The 25,571-nt window shown below is 36.3% G+C and overlaps 3 protein-coding genes across 8 annotated transcripts; 1 reads left to right on the top strand and 2 right to left on the bottom strand.

Moving 5' to 3' along the window:
• On the bottom strand, positions 1-6,775 carry LOC147868948 (zinc ion binding protein). Of its 2 annotated transcripts, XM_087325070.1 has the most exons (13): positions 6,681-6,775; positions 5,934-6,074; positions 4,917-4,973; positions 4,734-4,805; positions 4,560-4,630; positions 4,345-4,423; positions 2,991-3,065; positions 2,790-2,904; positions 2,584-2,641; positions 2,422-2,493; positions 715-845; positions 500-632; positions 1-417 (listed from the first exon to the last, which is right to left on the bottom strand). In XM_087325070.1, exons 1-13 carry the CDS (start codon positions 6,744-6,746, stop codon positions 348-350), a joined length of 1,140 nt encoding a protein of 379 aa, XP_087181196.1. In that variant the 5' UTR covers positions 6,747-6,775; the 3' UTR covers positions 1-347. The 2 variants fall into 2 exon arrangements, with proteins under 2 accessions (XP_087181196.1, XP_087181204.1); XM_087325078.1 differs by lacking the exons at positions 2,422-2,493; positions 2,584-2,641 and having other exon boundaries at positions 715-849.
• Positions 6,776-11,837: 5,062 nt separating this feature from the next.
• Positions 11,838-17,902, top strand: LOC147868949 (alpha-galactosidase 3-like). Of its 5 annotated transcripts, none has more exons than XM_087325090.1 (15): positions 11,838-11,972; positions 12,196-12,254; positions 12,860-12,916; positions 13,002-13,033; positions 15,237-15,340; positions 15,435-15,507; positions 15,593-15,651; positions 15,729-15,845; positions 15,933-16,016; positions 16,187-16,251; positions 16,345-16,427; positions 16,514-16,604; positions 16,682-16,740; positions 17,318-17,458; positions 17,555-17,902. In XM_087325090.1, the coding sequence occupies exons 1-15, from the start codon at positions 11,968-11,970 to the stop codon at positions 17,675-17,677; spliced, it is 1,152 nt and encodes a 383-aa protein (XP_087181216.1). In that variant the 5' UTR covers positions 11,838-11,967; the 3' UTR covers positions 17,678-17,902. The 5 variants fall into 5 exon arrangements, with proteins under 5 accessions (XP_087181216.1, XP_087181223.1, XP_087181249.1 ...); XM_087325097.1 differs by having other exon boundaries at positions 15,729-15,836; XM_087325123.1 differs by having other exon boundaries at positions 15,729-15,779.
• A 435-nt stretch (positions 17,903-18,337) lies between these two features.
• Positions 18,338-22,181, bottom strand: LOC147868950 (uncharacterized). The gene is made up of 3 exons (XM_087325134.1): positions 22,069-22,181; positions 19,373-19,607; positions 18,338-18,805 (listed from the first exon to the last, which is right to left on the bottom strand). Exons 2-3 carry the CDS (start codon positions 19,580-19,582, stop codon positions 18,764-18,766), a joined length of 252 nt encoding a protein of 83 aa, XP_087181260.1. The 5' UTR covers positions 19,583-19,607; positions 22,069-22,181; the 3' UTR covers positions 18,338-18,763.
• Positions 22,182-25,571: the final 3,390 nt, after the last annotated feature.

Below are 25,571 nucleotides of genomic sequence, written 5' to 3' on the forward strand. Positions count from 1 at the left end.
TAGACAAGTTCTGTGCCCTTCCATTTTGTCAATTGCTTAGCATAATTTGCAATCATAATTCTCAAGTACGTTCACCTACAATTGCTTGTGTTTATGGATATTTAAAGAATGTTATACATTTGAATGCAATGTCTGCAACATGGACATCATGTATATATATACATTCCACTAATCTTCTTTAGTATGCATCAACCAGCTCCATGTTAAGCCGGATAGCAAAATTCTCAAAAACAATTTGGTTCTTTCATTGGTGGATTCTCTAATTACAAGGGGCTGTATTCATAAGAAACTTGATCCAGCTCAAATTTGTTGGGGTATTGTACCAATCCAACCAGAGAATCTCATGTTCATGTACCTGATTTCACTGCTATAGGATGAGAGCAGTAAGGGCAGTTCCCAAAGAGCACATCGAAAGATCTATAAAAAGAAGAAAAAGAGGATTGTATCAATCTAATACTAAGATGTATATACAAATAGAAAAGGAAGGGCAGCTGTTAACTGTCTGGTGGTGGTGATGGACCGCAGCCACTCAACAAGACAGTTGGTATGGAATGGTCGCCCACAATTTCCATTATCACAAACTCGATCTGGTATGCTGCCTTCTTTACAAGCATCTTTGCTTCTTCCATCATCTAAATCAAACATCAACCGGACTACATCAAGCTCAACTCTTTTCCCTATGCAATTCTGAAAATAGAACACTTGGATAATTACCATCGAACAAACGGAAACCATAACATATTCCACAATTACCACTGATGTCATCTTCAGTGTTTTCCTCGCATAATGGAAACACTATCTCCAATACTTCTACAAGGTTTTCTGTTAAGAATTGAGCTTTATTCCTGACTTTGAAAGTAAAATTCTTAAGTCAATAATAAGAACATTCCTGCATATTTTTAGAACCTTGCATTTTACAAACTCAAATAATCAACAGAAGGTTCACATATAGTGTTTCACGGATTTAGCAATACCAACAGAAATTTCTTTTTTCCTGAGCCAGTTCATGCACTCAGAGAAATAAAAAGCGAAAAAACAAAGAGATGCTACATAAACATTCATCCAACAAAACAATATAAGAGGTACTTGGAAAAGAATAGTCATAAATGATTTTGTGACTTTTAATTGAAAAGGAACAGTCAATCAATGACTTCGTGATATATGTTGGAAGGAACATAATCAGAAATGACATTATGAGTTTAGTTGAAACAGAACCCTAAAGCTCTCAAGGAATGCCAACTATGAAGCTGTCATGACCTAAATGATAAGGAAGTTCATGCATAGAATTTGAACTCCCAGAAACAGAATCCCAACAAATGTAATAATCATTTGAATAAAGGAAGTAAAAATTGGGATACACCCATGATTAGCCTAAACTTGGTCTTGAAATAGATATGCATGGATCTAACCATAAGAGAGAATGTTTCTGAAGAGCGAAGCTGTCCATGTACTCAAAGTAATATTAAAATATTTCGCTGAAAATTTTGGGTGGAGTAAATCTATTTAATCACAATAAAGGATGGATTATAACCAGTCATGAATATGAAGCTGAGAAGTCATTGGATCCCATGACCAAACAATAACTAGCTCAGACCACTTTATTTTGCCAAACCTGTGAAAAGGTTACCTACCATCACAAAAATACTGTACGAGTTTCTACATGATAGTAGGCTGCTCTCTCTCCGTACACCAATCCTTTTTTTTAACAGAGATAGATTATTAACATCCTAAGGAAACCAAAGATTATCTACAGTTGAGCACATGGCACAGATCAGATTCAGTTCTCTCAATCCTATAGAGAGATGAAAAATCAAGCCATGAGGCACCAGAAAACCTAAACTAATAAATGAAGGGACACAAAAGTGATTGACAACCACTTCGGAATCCCATGGATACTCATCAATCTATGGGTCATAGTGGAGTGTCCATGGATGCATACTGTGTAGAATCTAGTGGATGTGCTCTTTATCTAGGTGGAAAGGGCATGAACAGTCGAGGATCGGTACTCTCGTGCCTGGCTCTCTTCATATAGATGGGAGTGAAAGGACATGCATGGTACACAGCTGCAATGGATCATAGATTATTCAGCAGATTTGTCCTTGGATTGAAGATCAAAAGTCAAAGAAAGATAGCCTCGAGGAAATAATAATCCTAAGTAAAGAACCACAATATAAGTTGTTAATCAGCTCTGGTCAAGCAAATGAGCTTGCAGATAGAGCTCACGTTTGAATAAAATGCTACAAACCAAGAAAATTTACATAAATTGTCCCATTTATTAGCCAATGCAATTGTACAACCTCTATATAATGCAATTTTGTAGAACTCTCATATAGATTGTGTACACATTATGGAATGAGGTTAAATGGAGTTAGAATTGCAGAAGAAAGAATGTACAACTAATCCAAAATAAGCCTACATTACCATTTGTGAATGTTGTTGCCTAGCTTTTTCCGGATAGGTCCTATGGTCATGTCAGAGCCAAAGAAACGACACCTATATGAGAACATCATATAAATTTATCAGGTGAAAGATTTCATTTCTTTACTTTTTTCTGAAAGGAATATGAGATTGTACTAAACTTACTCCGGAATTGAATAAGGTGACAACGGATTCACAGTTACTGAAAGAGAACAATGGTTGCCTACAAATATCCCCTACATTGCAGTTACTATTCATCGTCCAAAATTGACGGCAGTTCAAAACTTTCAAGTTAAAAGGCTTCAGGCCACTATTATATATTGATAGCGCTGATTTTACTTAAACTGAAGTAAAATTATCTGTTTACTTACCAATAGCAATACGGCGAAATGTATTTGAGCGTGATGGATTTTCAGGTTCCATAATCCAGAACTTCTTGTCTATATCGTCCATCACTGCCCAGAAGTCTTGATACCGTCCGATTGCCTGTTAGCCAGCAACATTTGATGATCCAAAAATACATAAAAAGACACGGGTAAACTGAGGCAATGTGGTTTCCCTTCCAATCATACCTCTTCATATTGCTGTAATATTGTCCTAATATTTGCATCTTTGTGCCAGTTAAATTCCAGTGTACAAGGGAGGTCCTGTTATTAGGCAACAGAGATTATCATTGAAAACCAGAATATACAAAGCATAAACTGTCTCGATAGGTACCGTAAATGTTTTGTCTTTAAAAGACATGGAATTGGAACAATAAGTGCATCTTGTTAGGTTTAACTTCAGTTAAGATAACAAATGGAGATCTGACATTTCTTGACAGCAATAATTTATACACCGTGAAAGAAGATGCATAAAAGGGCATGTGAGGCCTTCTACATAGCTTTCACAACCCAAGATTGACCAGGCATATTTTCTCACTCGCCATTCCTGATAGAATCTCTCCACCAAGACAAATCTGGTTCAGTTTTTTCTGCAGCCAGGAATAATTGATTATCCAAGGAAGAACCTTTATTTATGGAAATCAATTGCAGCCTACAGGTTAGTTGATGAGGCATCAAATCAGATCTGCATATGGCGCATGAGGCCTTCTACATAGAGATCTGCTTTGAGGAAGTAAATTTTGTATCTCTATGCATTGATTTCATGTTTGAAATAACTTCCATATCTATCAAACACGATAAATTTCCATAGGTTTCCTGAGATCTACATCCAGTTTCCATCTTTACCAACTTCTAGACATGAATTACTTGTGTTTAGCGCATCATTTCCTCTCATTACTTCAGCCAACTCACATCAAAGATACTTAGAAAAATTCTATAAGCTACCTAGATAATCCTCCAGAAGAAGGTAATGAGATGATCCAAGCTCATTTATACTACCTGCAGCTCATTAGATTTTCCTTTTAACTTACTTTTCTGTCAATGATATACAAAATTTGGTCCGATGCCCGAATGGTTCAAATCCACCATCTTTTATAAGACAGCCACTCTTGCAAAATATAATAGTGATAAAAAAAAAATTGTAGTCCCATTAAAGATTACATGCAGACATCCAGATTTGGCTTTTACTATATTGTCCCTCTCATCTTTTACCATGCAAGATGTGGACAAATTTCTCTTTCTAGCTTGTGTGTGCATATCCCCCAGCTCAAATCAACCTTCTTGTACATTAACATAAGTAAGAAGTTGCATGGGAAATAGGGAAATTTATATGCAAGTTCAGAATCATGGTTGCTAGAAGGTAGTGATGAGAGACTTTCTAAAAGAAGAACGTCTGACCATTTACAAATGTGGCATTCATTTGAACAGAAGCCCATACAATGTACAAATTGTGGTGAACATTTAATAGTATTTGAGTATTACAAGAAGACTAAAGATTATGTACTGCAACTTGAATTTTTTCTTATTAAAATAAAATACTCACAGCAGATGCCACAGGAGGTAGATCGGGGTAATTGATTGGTAGTGAAACTTGCACAATATGCTCTCGACTAGCCTTATCACTAGATAATTAATAAAAGAAAATTGATGTTCACCTACTAAGTTGGTTAGCGCACATAAAGCAAAATAACTTTGTCTTTAGAAACTGTAGCAATGAAAAAAGTTATGAAAGGAATCTGTTTACAGAAGAAGCATTACAAAATTCGAAAACTGATTTCCATAAGATCAGATCCAACATGAGCAAGATTATTCCAACCAACGGAATCTATCTGTATGCAAAAACAAACACATTTAGCCACGTGTACCCTCTTTCTTAGAAACCATCCTGATTGCATGTGTCCATCGTTTGTCAATATAAGCCAATTCCTTTACCTCTGCTAGAATTATTTTGTAATACTTTGCAGGTGGTAAAACGGCATTCGTGCTGGACACACCAATGTTCTCCTGAGCAGATTCTCAAAAAATTAATGGAAAGATGCCTCACTAAAATATCATGATCTTAAAACTTCAAGTGAGCTTAGAATAACTTCTAGAAACACCACAGCGCAGACTTACAAGAATATCCTTTAGCTCAAGAATAAAGGATGGCAAATCTGTACTCTCATTAAGACGCTGCCAAAGCAAATTAGAATTCATGGAAAATTAAAAAACTGTGAACATCATCCTCAACACCAAATTTCAGGTTCTTGCACTTCAATTCAAGGATATACAACTTTTGAAGAATAATATTAAGATGGACTGAATAATGTAGTATGTCCACATGCAAATTTTTGCATTCTTTCATAAATAATTGCTACCATTACGTGTTCATGTTGCACCATTCTTTCTGTTTTGCCATATTTTTTATAGACTATAGAAAAAGGCTCACACTTAGTGTGCTAGTCCTTGTCACCTCTATAACAAACTATGAGTATCAGTATGTTGTCTTGCTCCATGATGCATGATGGAATGGCAACCGATAAGCATCACCACAATACATAATTTTAGCAGGACTGAAACATGAACCTTGATCCTATGATGCAAGATGGGATGGCTACCTATGGCACTGTACTGAACATAAATCGTATGAAGTGTTTCGGTCTTTCTTGCATTTGTTTCCAGTTTTCTTTTTCAGCCCAAATTTCATTTATTGCATTCTACCTTTCCCTCGTCCTGCTGCTCTTCCTGCTTTTGCTACTCATGTCACCGCTGATTTCACTGCCTTTTTTCCCCTTTCCATCAATTCTCTATCTCTCTGTATCCTCCCATAAATGATACCCTCATCCCACTCAATGTAGGTACATTCCTACAAATGGTTCCTTTCTTCTATTCAATGTACATATACTACTGTGAATGATAGCCTCCTCATATTCTACTATATGTACTCATACAAATGCTACCTTTCTACTCACTGTTCAATCTATTTGTCCTCCGTTTAATGATACATTATGAATTACAATAATGCATAAGAAAAGAAGGTTAAAAACCCGATTAATCAAATCACATGCTGGTTACATATTTATTTGCAATACATAAACATGAAAGATGATTTGCACTAATATCATTGAGAAAAACATTTTTATTTTTACTCACCAGCTGAAGGAGAGCTTCAAATCCGAGAAGCAATCTTCTGATTTCAATGTCACACTTTATCTTCACATCCTTGAGACACGATTTACCCCCCAATGCTGAAGGAGAAGGTACATTGAAAAAACTGAAAGGAACCTCCTTCCCCTGCGTTGAAAATATGGAGAGAGAACATGCCATTTTACTCCAAAATCACATCAAGGAAGATGAAAGCAAATGATGAGAGAGATAGAGAGAAAATGCAGGAGTAAGAAAAACAAAAAACTATCATACGTTTGGTTCCAGGGAAAAAAGATAACAAAGAACGCAGGAAAGAGGAAGAGCAAGATTTCCTTTGTTGATATGAAACGGGCGATTTTATTCAACAATGTATAGAGAATGATGGGAAAACAAAAGAATAGCTGCTAATAAAATAAATCAATTCAGGGAAGAGGAAAGACAATGGGAGAAAACAAAATTACCTTCCCATGATTCCCATGAGTACAAAAAATAGAATAAATCAGCAGAGGAGGGAACACGGCCCAGAAAAACCCAATTATTTATGCAAAAGCAAACTAAAAGAACAAATTGCAGGAAAGAAAAGCCTTCCCTGTGTACAAAATTAGAATTAAGTTTTTTTTTGTTTTTTTAAAGACAATGGGGTAATTCGCTCCGAAGTGATAAGAAAATGAATGGGCCAAAAGGATAAAAAAAAAAAATTGAGGAAGAGAAGGGAGAAGAAGAAGAAGTGGCAGATATAGATAGTGATTTAACCTGTACTGAGAGGATTGTGAAGAAGGAGGTGAGATCTTCATCGAGAGGCAGCAGCAGCAGAGCCATGAAGGAAAAAACCTCTGCCTCTGCAATGAACATATACATACATACATAACATATCTATGGTTGGGCTGAGTTGCCATATTTCCAAACATTCATTCTATCTTAGTCATTCTGGCCCCGCCCGGCCCCGCCCAACCTTCCATTCAGACCGATTCGATTCGGGCCGCCCATATCGACACACATTAATTCCAACACTTCACTACCATGCGCACATATACATACTAACACAATCGTGGGTACGAACATTAGTATAAACCATATATGTTGGAAATTCGTTGAATTGCAATCAGTTGTTTTCCGAATCCCTAGTTTGTAAAACCTTAAACATCAAGTGCAAAAAATCGAGGCGAGTTTGGAAAAGAAAAAGAAGAGGCAAGTGCACCGAATTTTGAACTCTCTTGACTAGATTAGAACCCATAATCGATTCCTGAATGAAACTCCGAGTTCATCCTTTGATGTTAACTCTTCGTATCATTGCAAAGCAAAAATGTTGGATCTCCAACCACCAGCAAGGAATGTGAGTTGGGTTTAGACCATTGCAAGACAAGTTAGTTTTACACCCACTAATGAGTGATGCCGCAATAGTATTTCAACTTAGTACAAAAGAAACCATTGATTCATATAATTGGTTATCGCACTTGGTCGAAAAGCTAGTGGCATTAAGCTACCATTCCAAGATATCATGATTGAATGCCTCTAAGTTAGAATCTTACACTATGAGTGTCACTCCCTACCCCCCCAATTGTTATCTAGCTTATAATCAAGACACATGTGCATCCCTATGTATCGAGAATCTCCCTTGCTACGATATTAGTGTCGCCCACCAATATCCTCATGTTTCATCACGTTGGTTGAGAATCATTTGCATGTGTACTAAAAACACAAATTTTAGATGTTACATCTATCTTAGACCTTTTGTCTTTCAGGTACATGCACAAAACATTAAGTAAACACGTGTAAATGATCATTATGCATTTGGGGCTATGAATGGAAAAAACAATGGTCAAAGAAAAAGAGAGACATTGACTCTTCGATGAAGAAAAAAGGTGAGTTGCACAATTGATCTTTCCTCTAATGACACTTGAGAGGGATGCATCAGGTTTTGAGGTGGGTGATCAAGTTCTTTTCAAATGTTTTACAAAAGGCTCCATTCAAAGTTGCCCCTATTTCATAGGCTAACAAGATATCATAAAAGAATGGCACCAAGGGACTGAAGTTTTGAACAAAGTTCTTTAAATATGTTTGTCAAAAGCACAGTTTCTAGTCCAACAATTCAAGAAACTTATAATGTTCATTATCTCCAAATCTGCCTGATAAACAAACATCCTGAGGTCGCATTGTTTGCAAGAATGAGGGGGTTCAAATATGATCCTCAAATCTCACAGATAATACTATAGGATATAATGAGCATATGACTGCTTATGAATTCGATACATAGCTTTCATTTAATTCCATTCCACATTTGCTGCTCTTATATAAACATGGAGCTGATGTTTCATCAAAATGCATCAAGCAAATTGTTTACAGAATACTCACAAAACATGCGATTATATCCCAAAATCTGGAAGACAATATGTGGTATTAAGATGTGGAATCACTTGTTTGGTAAAATATCATCAGAATGTTTTGCTCCATGCAACAGTGGCATTTCAGTTATGATGGAATGACCCATACATATATATATATATGGCTTCTCTGGCCAATTTACCGTCTCCTAGAACTGTAGTTCATTTGCTCCCTGCCAATGATAGCTCAACAAAATTCATTCCACTAGATAGATGTCAGCCCCAACAATTCCTCAGAAATATTTTTTGTTCAGCCATCAGGCATGCATTCCCATGTTCTTTTCTCTTGTCAGTTTTACCATTTGTTATAGCTCTTTCCTGTGTATACATACATTCCAGCGCACACCTTCAGGTTGGATTCATTGATGGTATGATTTACAGTGTCTGTCTCCGAGGTTATATGAGTGTTCTTTCGTTTGGCTAGCTAGCATTGGAACCATCGCACAATTCCATAAAGTATGGATCATTCGATTACTCATGCAACTATGTTTTGAAGCATTCAACTGAACAAAATCTAGTTGTGGTGTACTGGTTTTAATTGGAAGTCTTAAATCCTAGTTCATCATACAAGAAGGTGGAGAATACGGTGGGAAGGATTGTTTTTGGAGACATATGACATAAGATTGTTTCCACCTCTAATCTTCCCTGGCTCAAGGGAATTTTTCATTTTTAAAAATAGGGAGCATCTTTAACTGATTGCAAGTAAATTAACCAGAAAATCATCAGATCGAGAGATTCCGTCCACATGCACATCACAATAGAACTCTATACGCGCGGATTTCTTTTCAGTCTGTAGTAGAATTAACTCACTCTGATCCATTTCTGTTTTTTTCTTCTTTCTTTTTTTTAGGGGGGGGGGGGGGGGGGGTTAAGCTCAGAAAGAACGCAGCAATGAAGTAACATCACCATAAAATCAGTCCAAGTGTTGGAAAAATCAAGTGTTCTTCATCACAGCTCAAAAATGGTATCAGGGGCACAAGAAGAAAAATGTGCAGTACAAAACCGAAGACATATGGAAACCATAATCACAAGATAGAAAAAAACTAACAGAAATTGAGGGGAGTAGGGGGGGGGCGGAGCTCTACAGTGAATCAGAAAGAAGAGTAGCTTCATCTTCTTCTTCTACTTCAGGAAGTCCCATCAGAAAAACTGACTGAGGAATGAGACAGGGATTCATACATGCATATATATATATATATATATATATATATAGTGATTGTATTGTTAGGGCTTTGGAATTTTGGTTTCACACTGTTTGGCCGGACACTTCACACCCACCCTCTCGCTTCTCTCATTTTTGGGTTTAGCAATGTATGTACATACATACTATATTAATGTAAGTGTGTGTCTTGTTTAGGCTCCTACTCGTATCGATTGAGAGCCTCTTGAAACCCCACTACTCAATATTTATGATGGTTTCTTTGATTCTTAGAAGAAGAGGATCGCCCACAGCCTTGTGACTCTCAACACACGCACACACACACACACACATAAAAGGAACTTTGTCGCATGGGATAACACGAATAAAGCTGATTCTATTGGATTGGAAGATTCTTGCTCAGTTTTGTCTGCGGAGCTTAGGATCGAATCCCATTCAAAAGAGATGGTGAAGTTGTTAAAAACATAATGCGACTAAAGAATCATTAGTGTGGACAATGCAAAACTTGCTACAATAAAAAGCACCATATGCGGACAATTGTAGTATGGATGCATAAGCATTTTATCTTCTTGCCCATGTGTCATACAAGTGAACAACCCAAATTTACTTCATTGTAAGAACATGGTAATTAGAAAGATCTCGAGTAAACATTATGAAACGAATGGTTTTTCCTTTCACACAGGGTGTGTGTGTGTGTGTGTGTGCATGCATGAAAACCATATGGTTTATTTATGTGTTCCTTGGTATGGTTGCATCTAAATTGAGCGAGAATCGTCTGAACTCCTATTAGTTCTTTATCCATTAAAGATGTTGTATAGTTTTTCGTGTAGGCAATATCATGGTAGACATACCTTGATTTCTCACATCAGTCGATTCAAATAAATTTCAAGATAAGTCTTCATCCATCTACCTTTGAGCAATACTTATTCTAAATAGTCCAATTGCATGCATGAAGTACCTAAGAATAATAATAGTAGATGTTTATATCGTCGTCATTTCTTCCCTTCTAGGAATAAATTTTATTCGTGTGTCAATATACAATACTTTAATAACAAAACACAAGGGCTTTAGTTCAACTTCTATGCATGTACATGGAACTTTGTTCATTGAGTCGTGAAATCTATTATCTTGTAATATTTTATGCTCGAACACGTGATGCTCTATAGTGGACACAATTTGTTGCCCCGTGAAATCACAAGTCATGAATGTTGTTTTTACACATTATAAAACTACACCAAAGAGTATCGGGGATGGCAAGCCAAATAAGGGACTAGATATGAATGTTAATAAGACTAAAGTCTAATGTATTGTATTTAGACGGAGAAGAGACCACAATCAATCTACAACCCTTTGTCGAAGGTAATCATGATTGATACATGTCAAAATGGTTTAAATAAACATATCAAACATGCATAAAGACAGTCTTCCAGTGCCAAAATTTCCATGGTCCATCTCAATGGAGTTGTTCATTGTCATAGTACTTTGACAATGTTAAATTTCCATGTTCACGAGTGACATATAAGCAACATATCCTCATCCCAAGCTTCATGGTTCCACCATAGAGAAATGTGAATCAATGTCCAATTGTTGCTTACATGGTCGGTCAAGAATCAAATGTCCCGTCTTGACGTTAGTGACTATGATAATCGTATATGTATACTGTTAGGATATTTCTCAAATATATGAAATTGGGGGTCAGAAATAAAACCGTGACTCACAACGCGGGATATCTATGATGTTTGATACAACACAACCCCCAAAGTTCAATAGTATACCATCTCCTTTTTGATGCTCTCGAATCACCCCATAGACGAGCGTAGGAATCTGCCTTGCTCGAGTGGCAAGACACATGAATCATTCCATCGATTTGGTCACACAATTTAGCTTCACTTCCGAACGAGTTACAACCACAGTCATAAAGACTGAGTCAGAAGAGAGAAGGACCGAGCTTGCCAGACATAAGGGCATGGGAATAAACTGTGATTAAAGCTAATTGGAGCCCCTGGGGCCGTCCGTGTCAGAGGTGGTGGCCGGAACTTCCTTTCCCTTCGCGACGGCACGCAACTCATGAGCATGTCACAAAATCATATCCTTCAAAATCTTTACATACATATGTACATATGTATTGATATATCATATATGTGTGTACATATTTGATTGAAGTCTTTCTTCTTGTTTGTTTGAAGTTTGAAGTTTGTTCATGTTCTCTCTCTCTCTGGTCACTGGGCTGCTTCCTTCTGTTTTTCTTAAACCATACACCAGTGACCATACCATGGCTGCCTTCCTTATCCTTCTTCTTCTTCTTCTTCTTCTTCTCCTCTCCTCCTCCTCCTCCTCCTCCTTCTTCTGTCATCTCCATGGTGATGGTGGCAGGGGAACCAGCAGGACAGTCTCTGCTACTCACCGTAGCCCTAACACCCATATTATCAGGAATCCCCCGCTTCTTCTTCTTCAAAGATCCATCTTGCAACTACATAATGGCGTCGGTCTCACACCTCCCATGGGGTCCGTTCTTCTTCTTCTTCTTCTTCTTCTTCTCAACGTTCCTTTTCTTTTCCTTCTTCTCAATTTCCATGCACTATTCTTCTTCTCAATCTCAATCTCAATCCCAATTGAATATTGCTCTTCTTCTTCTTCTTCTTCTTTCTTCTCTGCTTTGTACAATCTCAGTCTCGATCTTTCTTCATTGATTCCTTTTTGTTTTACTTCATTTTCCTTGGTTTTATAGCTGGAATAGCTGGAATTTCTTCCACTGCAATGTATCGGAAGAACTCATACGAGAGACAGGTAAAGCTTCTCACAGTTTATTCCTCCAAAATCCTCCCTATTTTATTATGAATATGTATATGTGTATGCTATATATTCATATTTTTTGTATTTACGTAGACAAACTGTATGCATGCATACAGACACTCCATACAAAAGCATGTGCATGTATACATTATACATATAAATATACATATTTATGTCTGTGTATAGACAGTGTATGCATGCATGCATGTCTAGAGAATGCATACATGTATACGTGGACAGAGTGCATGATCATGTAATTCTCATCTCTCACATAACTGAATTCTCTGTTGAGATTGTGCATATATGAATTGCACAATGAAATGGATCACACATTTCCATCTACCATGTTACCAAGTATTTGATGGTGGTGAACAACTCTTGATATTTCAATCAATGTGGTTTCTCAGTGTTTTGTTACTCACGACATTAATAAACGACCCTTGATAGGTGAATGAATGTGGGTTTTTGGTGTTCCCTTACCAAGAAATGAACAATTCTCAATATGTTAATGGATTGTGTATTTTCAGTCATTTGTTACTCAAGAAATCAAAAGAACATGTTGTTATTGAAGATTCTGTTTTGTTTATTTTTTCCTGCAGCTGATGCTTTGGTATCAAGTGGATTAGCAGATATCGGCTACACTTATGTCAACATTGGTTAATTTTCAAACTAATAACACAAACTCTATTTCTTCTTCTTCTTGTCATCAAGACTCTGTTCTTTTTTTTTATTTCTTTGCAGATGATTGTTGGTCATCAAGTCGAGATGAACAGGTGAAGTTTTCTTGCATGTTGTATCTATTCTTGGTTGCTGTTGGTTATAGATTTGTGAAAAGAATGTATGCACATATGTCCTCACCCTTCTCGGTGGACATTTGTGTATGACACTTATATTATCATGCCTATCTAACATCATATTTCCTGCAAATTACTTTATATGCTGAGCATGCGATAAGTAAGTGATATTCGTACTCCACTAGGTTTTCATTGCATATCTTTGTATTTGGGTGATGATGCCATCATGCTACCTCAACACCTGACTTGTGTGAGCAAGTTCAAAGAAGTGTTAAGATGCTCTGAGAGCTAAGGTTCATGGGGGTAATGAGATGCGATTGGCTATGTTTTGGAATTTTTACCTTGTATTGTGGCCAACCTTTGCAATGTAATATTCCAAGTTTGACATTTTAGCATCTTGCCACTTCATCCTTAGTGCCTCTTGTATCTATCCTCAATGATCACATGCTTCATAGCATCACCTTAGAGCTCTAGTAGATATTTTACTCCCCATCTCTTAAAACCGTTCATAATGTCAAGCACGCACCAAGCCAGATGAGAGGATTTTCTCTTACTAGCTTTTTGTACATTGCATCCTATGTTCCAAGCTTGTTTTAGCAGTCTATGATCAAGCATATCCTTTGTCTTTTGCTGCCTTGTTTACTGTTTCTTCAAGTATTTCATTGGCAGGAGAGAGAGAGAGAGAGGGCGAGTTCTTGTAAATGGAGACAACAGAACATTAAGCACAGTTTTATTGGAGAAGGTCAAAATTTTCTCCTCATGGAGTGTTTGTCTTGTTTATCGGTGATTCAACATGTCCCAGAACCCATGTTGTGGTACAAGTGTTTTCATACACTTATTAATATATTTTTATATTCTCATAGAGAGAAGGAGGGAGGGATAATGAAAGAAAGATATATTAACATCTTCTAAGACCAAAATTGGCCCATGAGACAATTGGTTTACAACAAAAATGGGGTATTTACCCATTTATCGAAAGTAAAAAAAAGAAGAAAAGAACTTAAGCTAAAGAATTCTAGTGAAAAAACATGTTCTATAAGGAAATGGCGTTATACTAGGCGTAGTTTCATTTCCATCAAGTCTCTCGAAAAGAAGCGGGAGGTCATAGGGCTTCGATGTGGATGTGGCCCGTTTTCCCAATGTAAAAGGTACTCTAACCATAGCTTCTAGGCGGCGTAGCTCACGTTCCCTTATCTTCTTAATTGTTTCTACTCCATGTCGAGTTGCTTTGAAGCCCGACATCCGAGGGCGTTTGGTTGTTCTTTGAAATTTTGCTTCATCAAGAGAGAGGATGAGTGGTGTAGGTGTGTCCACATCCATCGTCTCCCCTTGTTCCTGAAAAATTACATCAGTTACATGTTGGTGAATATTAAGATGGTTATGGTTAATGCTTTGTAGTTTATTCTCCCTATGTTGTTTTAGCTCTAAGATATACCTACCTAGTCTCTTTATATCCGGGATATCAAATAGTTTGAAGAGGATGGGAGAGGGTCCTAGTATGGGTATTTTGCCATTATCTCGGCATAAGTTGGACACTTGCATGTAAAGTGATACTCGTCCTCTATCTCTACGTGACATAACCTACATAGCCTTTCCTCTCTAGGGACTCTATTAGCATGACTATTCTCAATCTCAAGTCGTTGAGATGATATCCTAAGTTGTCCAATGACCACCCGTAGTGCATTTGATAAGAATGTATCTAGATATTTTGGTCGTGTAATAAAACTTGACTTAGAGAAGTGCATGAAGTGTTCCTTATAGTATAACATTTTAGATGGGAATGGCTCTCGTGGGGTAATCCATTTATATGGGGTGTAAATTTGCCATATTTCTTGGTATATTACTTTATTATGGTCCTCATGAGAGATTAAAGTTTGATTAGTCCCATGGTTGTACTTAAGGGGAGGTAGGTTATTAATGTCTATGTCATTTGCAAGTAACCAACTCATTACAATGCTATACCAAGAGCTAGTATCTCCGGGTGCATAGAACACTAAGTGCAGTTTTATAGATGTTAACCTAATATATGAATTTTTGTTTGGAGAAATTGTTGTTTGATATGGTAGTATGGCTTTGATAACGCGAGGATAAGAATATGAATTTCTTCTTTTTATGTTATTTGAAGAAACATTGGACACTAGAAGGTGGATGTTGATTTGAATCATTATAATTCTGTGGCTAGGGCTATTTGGTTCCAGATAGAAAGACATTTCCATCAGGCATTGCATCCCTTGTAGACTATGTGCATACTAAAGGGTTGAAACTTGGTATCTATTCAGATGCTGGGTAAGGTAGTTGTGGTGACTTTTATTTATGTAAATCGGAGGAATTACTTAATCCATTCTTTGTATCTCATAATTTTCCTTTTTTCCTAATCCAGGATTTGTACTTGTGAAAAAAGACCAGGTTCCTTATTTCATGAAGTTCAGGATGCATTCACGTTTGCATCTTGGGTAAAAGATATTCCCGTAGTAGTCTTTGTAACTTTTCATACATATTTATAGCATGTTCTCATTTGATATATGCTTGTGTGTACAGGGTATTGATTATTTGAAGTATGACAATTGTTTTAATTTAGGGATTGAACCCCAACAAAGGTTGCATCTATATCTACCGAAATTTCAGGGATATACCATTGTTATATGATTGAATTTAGTTTGATTCTTGTAATTAGTTGCTTGTGTTCATGGCTTTACAAAGGTATAACTAGAGGCTTTGACATCAGGTATATTCCTATGCGTGATGCTCTCAATCAAACTGGGCGTGCAATCTATTTTTCAATGTGTGAATGGTAAAATGAGAATAATCCTTGATGTGTATAGCAATGAAAGATCCTTCGAAAGAAATATGGCGGTAAAATAAATCATGTTGATATTAGGGGACAATATGACCCTGCAGAATGGGGTGACACAGTGGGAAACAGCTGGCGCACAACAGGTGATATTCAAGACAATTGGGAAAGGTTAGTAGAGCATATTAGATATACCATACAGATCTATATTTTTTGTCATTTGTTTTACTTTCATGTGGATTGTTTTTCGTTTGTGATGTTCATATGTATGCATGAAAGAATAGTGGAGTGGAAAATATTCTTGGGCTTTATTGTAACATCTTAGTGATTGTCTTCTACAGCATAGTATTGATTGCGGACCTAAATAACCGATGGGCAGCATATGCTGGCCCGGGGGGATGGAATGGTTAGAAAAATGGAAATTTCTCTCTGGCCAAAATTTTTAACTCGATCTAAAAGCATGAGTTGTTTCTTGACCTAAGTGACCTTTATTCCCAAGATCCCGATATGTTGGAGGTAGGAAATGGTGGGATGACATTTACCGAATACCGATCTCATTTCAGTATATGGGCGCTCATGAAGGTTTCTACTGAAACAAAATAAGTTTTTTTACATCACAGTTATAAATAGTTGTGCAATTGAAAAATGAGTGGTGCTCTATGATGTAGGCTCCACTTCTGGTTGGATGTGATGTGAGGAACATGACAGCTGAAACATATGAGATCCTCTCAAATACAGAAATAATTTCTGTGAATCAAGGTAAGTTTGACACAATAAGGCTAGTGATTTTGTTTAATTCCTCATCAATAAGTTTTATGTTTACTGAATATTTTCAGACAGTTTGGGTATACAAGGATCAAAAGTTAGTATTCAAGGATCCGGACAATGCCTTGAGGTATGATTCTACTTAAAAATTATTCAGTGATAGGATGTATTAGAGCTTCACACACACATGCACGCACGCACACAGACCCACGCACACACACACAGACCCATGCACCCACGCACACACACACACAGCCCCACGCACGCATGCACCCTTGTTTTATCTTAACCACAAGTCAGATTATTAGATTATTTTGGAATTTAAATAATATAGTGATCTTGATTATTAAAAATGTGTCAGTGTTTTTAAATTTATCGATGCATAGATAATATCAAAATTTAATGTAAGAACAATTATAGTGCTAACTAATGTGAAGTAGTGTTTTTTTTTTTGAAAAAAAAAACATTATAAATCGTCAGGAAATGCATGTGTAAACTTTTCTTGCAACAGACTTAAGTTTGTCCAGATGTTTCACCATTAGTTTGGCCTCAGGGTTATTACAATACATAATAGCATAGGCTCTACATTGTTGGCAGTTAATTGTGATACTCCACATGGAAATGTTTATGATGATATTTTATTAGTACCTGTATGTATTATACATTTTGTCAGAAATAGTCATATACATTTTTCTTGGTCATTTCAGGTATGGGCAGGCCCATTGTCAGATAATCGGGTTGTTTTGTCACTTTGGAACAAGTGTACACTCGGTGATAATATTACAGCGTGGTGGGTAGATATTGGCCTTAAATCTACTGCATCAATGATTGTGAGAGATCTATGGGAGGTAATTACCCATCCATGGAATTTTAATTGGTTAATGTTTAATTTGAGCATTAAATCGTTATGACATTGTACTGTAATGTTTGAATTGTGTATGCAGCATATGTACTTATCAGATCTGTATATAGGAAACCTGACTGCCTATGTGGAGCCCCATGATTGCAAGATGTATACTTTGACTCATGATGAAGAGATGGATCATCAAGAGATCAAAATTGTCTAATATCTATGGATACACACATACATATAGAAAATTATTCAAAGAAGACTCAGAAATGTCTTCTGAAAATGCAAAATGTGATATATTTCGATAAGCTATTTTAGAGGCACAGGGAAGGTTGTAATTACCATCTACTCCCAATTTACTTATTGATGGTTTGTCTTTCCTAAATTTAAAAAGATAGTGTAATCACCAATGTAGAGACTTCAATAACACTTTGAAGTATAACATATAGCTTCAATCATGAACACTAGTGTCAAGATCACTCTGTTCTCTTGACGTCCTTAACTTGGATCTTGAAGCATGTGGTTGTTGGAGATGACTCACATGCTGGTTTTGAGGCTAGATCTCATAACATGTATTTATGCAAAGGTATAAGATTTATAGAGAATGTCTTAAAAAATAGAACAATGTAAAATCAATATATTTGACCATGATAGAGTATGCATGCATAATATATCATGGTCAATAATATGTTCAATAAAAAAATAAAGATAAAGGTTGGTGGGTTACGTCTTGAAGTAGAATGCCACATGAAACAATAGAGTATGATATCACATTTTCTTGCTCCCTGAATTTGTAACATCAAGTTATGTGACACATTGGTCTAATCTAGGATCAATTTCAGTGCCCCTCAGTAATCTGTGACATGGGGACAATCCATTTACCAAAATGGTTCCCACTTCAGCATTTTCCATTAGCAAAGCCCTTAGAAGTTTACATTAAACAATAGAATATGATATCGTATCTGCCTTTTCCAACATGACTTAACTTCTAACATCTAGTGATGTGACACTCGGGCCTTGATTAATATCAGTTTTGGTGTCCATTATTAATAAATGACCATGGAGAGGCCAATCACTTCTAAAAAATGGTTACTTGTTAATGTCCCTATATTAACACTACACTCACATGGTGGCAGTAGGGAGAGATAGAGAGGTCAAAACATTGCCTTTTCTGAGGTTTGCTTCCAACCAAAGAGAGAGAGAGGTAAACTGGAACTTGGTTTTCAGGCCTAGTCATACAGTTATGGCATATTATCGCTTAAACATAACATTTAGAACCACATCATTTCTGATATCCAAAATACTATTTCTGGCTTTCCCGAGCTTTGTCCAACCAATATTTTCCCTGCAAATTAAGGCATTCAAAATGTTTGCAAATCCCTAAAGAAACAATGAAAAGATCATCAACAATGCTTGCAAATTCATAAAGATGCTATGAAAAGCTTATCATCATGAGTAACGAGTAACGAGTAGGGTAGAAGGTATTCAAAATGTTTACAAATCTGTAATGTGGCCTACAAATGTATCACCATGAGTGGGTATATGAGGCAATCCAAATGCTTGCAAATACCATAGAGATTCCACAAAAAGCTCACATTCAGGGCTTTCAAAATGTTAAATGAAAGATTTGCAGCAGAATATAGTGAGTCAGATTGCAAATCCATAGGGAGGCCATGAAAAACTAACCTTGGAAGGCATTCAAAGTGCTTGCAAAATCCATAGAGATGCCAAGCAAAGCTTATCACTTAGAAGGTTTTCAAAATGCTTGCAAAACACATATGGATGCCAAAAACATAACTTGAAAGGCATTCAGAATGCTTGCAAAACACATAAAGATGCTACAAAAAATTTACTTTCTAAGGCATTCATAATGTTTGCGAAATCTATAAAGATGCGATGAAATGCTTAATACCTTGACTGGATCTCTCTCTACACCATAACCTGAGTTGAACATCTCTCCCACCAGAAGCTGCATCTCATAGTCACCTCGTTGAGCAGCGGCAAGATTTTCCTCAAACCATCGTTTGGCACATGCTTGGACCACCACTTTTAGCTTCACCCTTCCAGACTCCCCTTCACTTGTGGATTCTAATGTAACATCATTTTGAATTTCCATTGACATGATCTTGATATCATGTACATTGGCTCTATCCAAAACACCAAAACATGGTTGCTTCCATTTAGATTTCTCATATATTTTAGGCTTAAACCTTTTTAACTCACAATAATAGATTTTCAATTATTTAACTTTGCATGACATGACTTCTGTATCATATTTTCTCTTAATATCATATAATCTACATGAACTCCCAAAAGTGCATTTTCACAGAATTGACTCTGTATGAAACAACTTTCTGTCCAACATTAGACACAGCCATTTCCATTCAGTAGGCATGTGATTTAACTCCTACCATTGTCATTTTGCAGTTGACAGATGATTCCAATAGGATGTTCAAACTAACTGGATAAAGGTTTTTACAGCTCCATGAAGTCCAGAATCAAAACTTCAATTCCAACAAGAAAGCTTATACACAGAAAGTAAAACCTTCAATTTTCATCAATCGAGTAACTGTAAAACTAGAGCATTAATGTAAATAGTGCAGGTGCATGTCCAAGAGGATAACCGAGCAAGAGAAAGGACGAACTTCAGAGAAATCTTAATGTGATAACATAAGGCACGAAGAAAGAAAATTCATTGATAATGCATCTAACTCACTGCTGAATTTCAAACCCCTGAGCTAAAGTCTCTCTCATTGGTCCAAGTGGATATTAAGCAAGAGAGAAGAAATTTCAAAGAAATCTTATCATGAGATTGTCCACGACGAATATGGAAAATGTATCTGGCCTAATCATCGAAAAATAAAAATGCATCCAAATCTCTACTGAATTTCAAACAGGCAAGCAAAATTCTCTCTCATTGGTTCACGAGGATAATTAAGCAAGAGAAAGAAGAATTTTTATCATGAAATCCTTCAAGATGAATAAAGAAAATGCCTCTAAAACTCATTGAAAATGCAGCCTAATCATCAAAAAACAAAAATGCAGCTCAATATCTACTGAATTTCAAACAGCTAAGCTAAATTCTCTCATTGGTACAAGAGGATAATTAAGCTGGAGAAAGAATATATTTCAAAGACGTCTTATAATTAATTGGTTCAAGAAGAGTAAAAGAAAATTGCAGTTAAAACTTGATGAAAGTGCACTCTTATAATCAAAAACGGAAAATGCATCAAAATCTCTAATGGATTTCAAATGCCTGAATTGAATTCCCTCTCAGTGATTCAACAGGATAATTAAGCACGAGGAAGAGGGAAATCCAGAGAAAGCTATCATGACACTATCCAGAGCCTAAAACTCTGGTGAATTTCAAACAGCTGAGCTGATTGCGCTTTCACTGGTCCAAGAGGATAATAAAGCATGAGAATGAAAGAACTTCAGAAAAATCTTGATGTGATATCATCAGAGATGAATAAAAGAAATGCATCTAAAACTCATCTACAATGCAATCTAACCATCGAAAAACAGAAATTCAATCTAAATCTTGACTGAATCTCAAACAGCCATAGCTGAATTCTCTCACTGGTCCAAGAGGATAATTAAGAGCGAGAAAGAAGGAATTTCAGCGAAATTTTATAGTGAAATCATCCAAGATGAATAAAGAAAATGCATCTAAAACTCGTCGAAAATGCAGTCTAATCATTGACAAGCAAAACTCCATCTGATATTACTTAACGGTCATAAGGCATCTCATGGAGAACATTTTTCTTTGATGATCATCTGCTACCTCACATATTAAAGCCATGTATATGTAACCTGTTACATATTCATAAGGATTGCATTCACAGGAATGAACCTATCTTCCTTCAAGAAAAAATGGTCTTATCTTACTTATACTGTAGTCAAACTTTAACTCCTAAAATGTGCACACATGAAATATTAGACTTAAGACTTCTCTTATCTTGCTTACACCTCCAACTTTGAAAATTCAAGATTTGAAAGCTCCGAGGCACGTTCTGCAGACAAAATGAAGCATATTCCAGACTATCTATGACATTGGATTCCTCCATAAAAGAAGAAGTTTTCTTTCAGGTTCTCTACAGAAATGAAGCAAAGAAAAAAGAAAAATCAAACCAGAATTGAGAAGGATGAACTTATAATTGATGCTGTTCTTTACAAAAAAGGCAGAGTTCAACCTCTCTATGAAATTGGAATCCTCCATAAAAAGATGAAGACGAAGTCTTCTTTCAGGTTCTTTACAGAAAACAGACAAGGAAAAACTCAAAACTAAACCAGAATTGAAAAGGATGAACTTAGGATTGCTGGTGTTTTTAGCAGATTCTTTCTTTTCTCCTTCTTTCTTAGCCTTCTTTCATTCCCCCTTGGAGAAAAAGGGAGATTCAATTCAAACCAAATTTGAGAATGAGGAACTTACAATTTGATTTTTCGAACAGATTCTTCCCGTCTTTCTTTCTTTCTTTGTAGAAGAAGGAGAGTCGCAAAATAAAATAAAATAAAACCGGACTTATTGTTCCCTCCTTTCTTTAGAGAATACGGAGACAACCAAAATCAATGCAGAAGTAAAGAGGAGGGAAAAAAAAAAGAACTTACGGTTTCTGGTCTCTTGAGCAGATTCTTTGTTTCTTAGACGCACAACAAAGGAGACAGGCAATTCAAAAAAAGACGGATTCTTTCTTTCTCTCTTTATCTATCTGAAGAGAAAGGAGAGAAGCACAATTTCCATGCAGACGTTGAAGGAGAAGACGATGACGAAGAGATGATCGCTCAGCCTTTCGAGCAGACGAGCGCGCTGAATCCTGCCATTTCCTTCGACTCGACTCGACTCGAGTCGTTTCTTTTATATTATTCCAGTTATGCCCCTGCATTTTCGATATTCTCCATAATACCCTACATTTCATACCCTTTGCTTCCAAGTTCCAACCACCCCCATACTTTACTCTGCCTTCTTCTTTTTTCGCTATATATTAAAATTTAAAACACACGAGAAAACAATTTAAGAAACCCATGGTGTCCCCATGACAAATAGATAGCCCGGACAATACAATACACACGAACCCTTGGTCTCCCAATGAATGGCCACAGAAAACCCTCTATGGTCTTGCAATACTAGCTCACATGAAGACAGTTCCTTCAAGGACGACGGTGCCTCGTAGAGCTTTTTGTCGTGAAAATTACTTGTTTTGGTGGTGCTTTGTGGAAACCATAAAGCAAGAACCCTTTTCTAATACTCGAGCTTGTACCATCGACCCCAATATGTAAGGTAGTCGAAGACACGCTTCTAAAACAGGAAGGGTGAGGCTCTCTCTTATTGAGTGAAAACCCGTTGGAAGGGTGGCAAAAGTTCCCCACTTAACAATGGCCATTAACAATCCAAATGGGTTTAGCACCTCACCTGCGTATGTAAGGACTTTATGACTAGCATCCTCCTCACTCATTTGCAGTCAATAAAACATATCCCATTTGAAATGTACTCGCTTTTAAAGCCACCACGCAAGGTGGCCAGCCAACAATTGGCTGCCAAAGAAACATTTCCATTCATAATTGAAGATGAAATTATTGTTTTTCATCTAACAATCCATGCCATTAGGTATTGTGCCATGCAAATGATACCTTCACTACTAATGAAAGCTCTATCTTCAATAAATTTATGATAAACATAATTGGAGTGTGTCATGAGTATCAATTCATTTTCGTTGAATAAGCAATATTTCCATGATGTATTTGCCACCAGTTCCAAAATAGAGGCTACAAGAATGGGCAATGTAGATTAAAATCACATCGAAGTGATGTATATGAAATGGTTCACATTGTCTTGAAGGCCATGATCCTCCTACGTAGCATTAAAATAGCATTTTGCATAGGTGAGTGTAGCTTTGCTACTCGATTGAATTTAAACTTGAGTTTTTGTTTTCCATCCCAATATAGGAGCTATGAGGAGACGAGTACCTTTAATAGAAGGAAACTCATTGTTGTAGAATACTTAACATACAAGACACGTAGAATATGTATGCTAAGTATTCTAACTTATTAAAAATAATACTTAGAATACATATTTTACAAATAAAATACGTTAAATATGTTAAATACTTAGAATAGGTATAGAATACTTTAAATATGTAGAATATTTGTAAAATACTTTAAATACTTCTTAAAATTCTAAGTTTTTTTTTTTCAAAAGAAAATAATTTTTAAAAATTTAAAACTTTTTTGAAATGTTAATACATAGAATACGTGAAAATTTGAAAAATGGTAGTTCTAAAATGTAGAATATGTGTAGAATACTTTAGACTCTAGAGTATTCTAAAATGTATTCTAAGCGTAGAATACGTGTTTTTTTAACAACTATGAGGAAAGTTGAGTCTCATAGTACATAAAATTCGTGTTCGTCTAGCATAACATTCGTTTTCCTACTTTGGAAAACGAATGTGAATGTTCTTCAAACATTCTTGTTTTTTTTTTCCATTTTTTAAGGTTTTTTTGTTGTTTTTTATTCCATTTTTTAGGTTTATTTACCTCATAATAAATAGTTAATCCAAAAGTATGGTATTTATCATTCTTTGAGGGTGTTTACCATACTCGAATGATTGAACCATTCGCAAATGTGAATGCACGTATGGTACATATGGTTCATGCTATGGAGGAAACTGCTATACCTACTCGACTAATCTCAAACTTGGTAACCACTTTAGGGGAAGAAAAAGGATGACTTGAAGCTTCTTAAAAACTATTGTGTATGTGATTTCTATTGGGTGGAAAGCTACTACTAAGCTCGAAAAGCGTACAACCATATATGTAAAACAATCTACCTATATCTCATCATTTTTTATATGATGGGCACTTATAATCCATGTTTAAGATTCGAACCAAGCACATGTTCTATCTAAGCTAGTGAGCTTTACAAATTAATTCCCTAAGATGGCACATTTCCTTCTTGAACTGAAATTATTAATAGATAGGAGACAATATAGCTAGTTGTGACAAAAATATTCAAACATCATTCCCCAAATGACATTATCAACAATTGTTGGCCACAAATAATCTCAAATTTTAGAGGTACTCTTTCTATATGCTCAACATCTCTTGTGGGTTCTTTTAAGTGATCATTTGCAAAGTAACATCCGAATTAAGTGTCAAATAAAATGTTAGAGTAGTATCTTTGTTGCTTCACTAATTATAACATGATGATTGGTTTGAGTTCACGCATTCTGCAAAATATGATTGCAACAATCTTCCCAAATCAAGGTAGATTATCAACCGCTTGAACCATTCGCAATATCTTCCTAGATCAATAACATGGTATTTCAACATATTCACTTTACGATGTCATGTTGTGGGAATCTTACGAGAGAAAATGCATCAAACTCTAAGATATATGAGGTTGAAGGATTGCACAAAAGTATGATAAGAAGAATATGTGAGAGGGTGAGAAAACAAAAAGATATAGCTCAATTGACAAGAGTGTACTCACAGAAAGAAAAAAAGTCTAGGGTTCAAATCAAGCAGAGGCATTATGTGAACTTCAATGTATCACTAAATTTATATCTTAGCTCCGAAAGACTTGAACATTGGGACGCAAACAAATGAGGCAAATGTAAGGAGGCGAATATTCAGCCTTTGTGACTTCCCTTCTCTGGTCTTCTCACACTCTCTTCGTGAATGTTTGCGAGGGGATACTTGAGATTAATGTAAGTATACGAGGTTAAGACCAAAATGAACTCATATTAAGAACTAGATTCAAGATTATACAAGAAAGCCCTTGTAGGGTTCAACAAATATTATACATGAAATCCCTTTAGAATGTATTGTTCACAATAGTGGTACGAGAAGTGTACAATGAACCGTTAGAAGAGAAATGGGCATGGTATGTTAGTTGCTATGATCTAAGAAATGTGGTCATCGACGAGGCCTTGCCTACCATCAACGACTACGTCACCTTCATTGTTGAGGTAGTGTCCTCATGCCACTTTGAGCCTACTTCCTTGTTCAAAGAGCTAACTCTGCCTTCCTTTCTCTTTCACCTTGCCTCTTCGAGTGAGTCAAACCCCAAACACCCTCAACCCCAAACCCTAAACCGTCCAGTAGGAAAAAAGAAG

The sequence above is a fragment of the Azolla caroliniana genome, unplaced genomic scaffold (genome assembly GCF_043228905.1).
Source record: "Azolla caroliniana isolate FFs.n. ecotype wild unplaced genomic scaffold, voAzoCaro1.0.p SCAF_1, whole genome shotgun sequence".
NCBI lineage: Eukaryota > Viridiplantae > Streptophyta > Polypodiopsida > Salviniales > Salviniaceae > Azolla > Azolla caroliniana.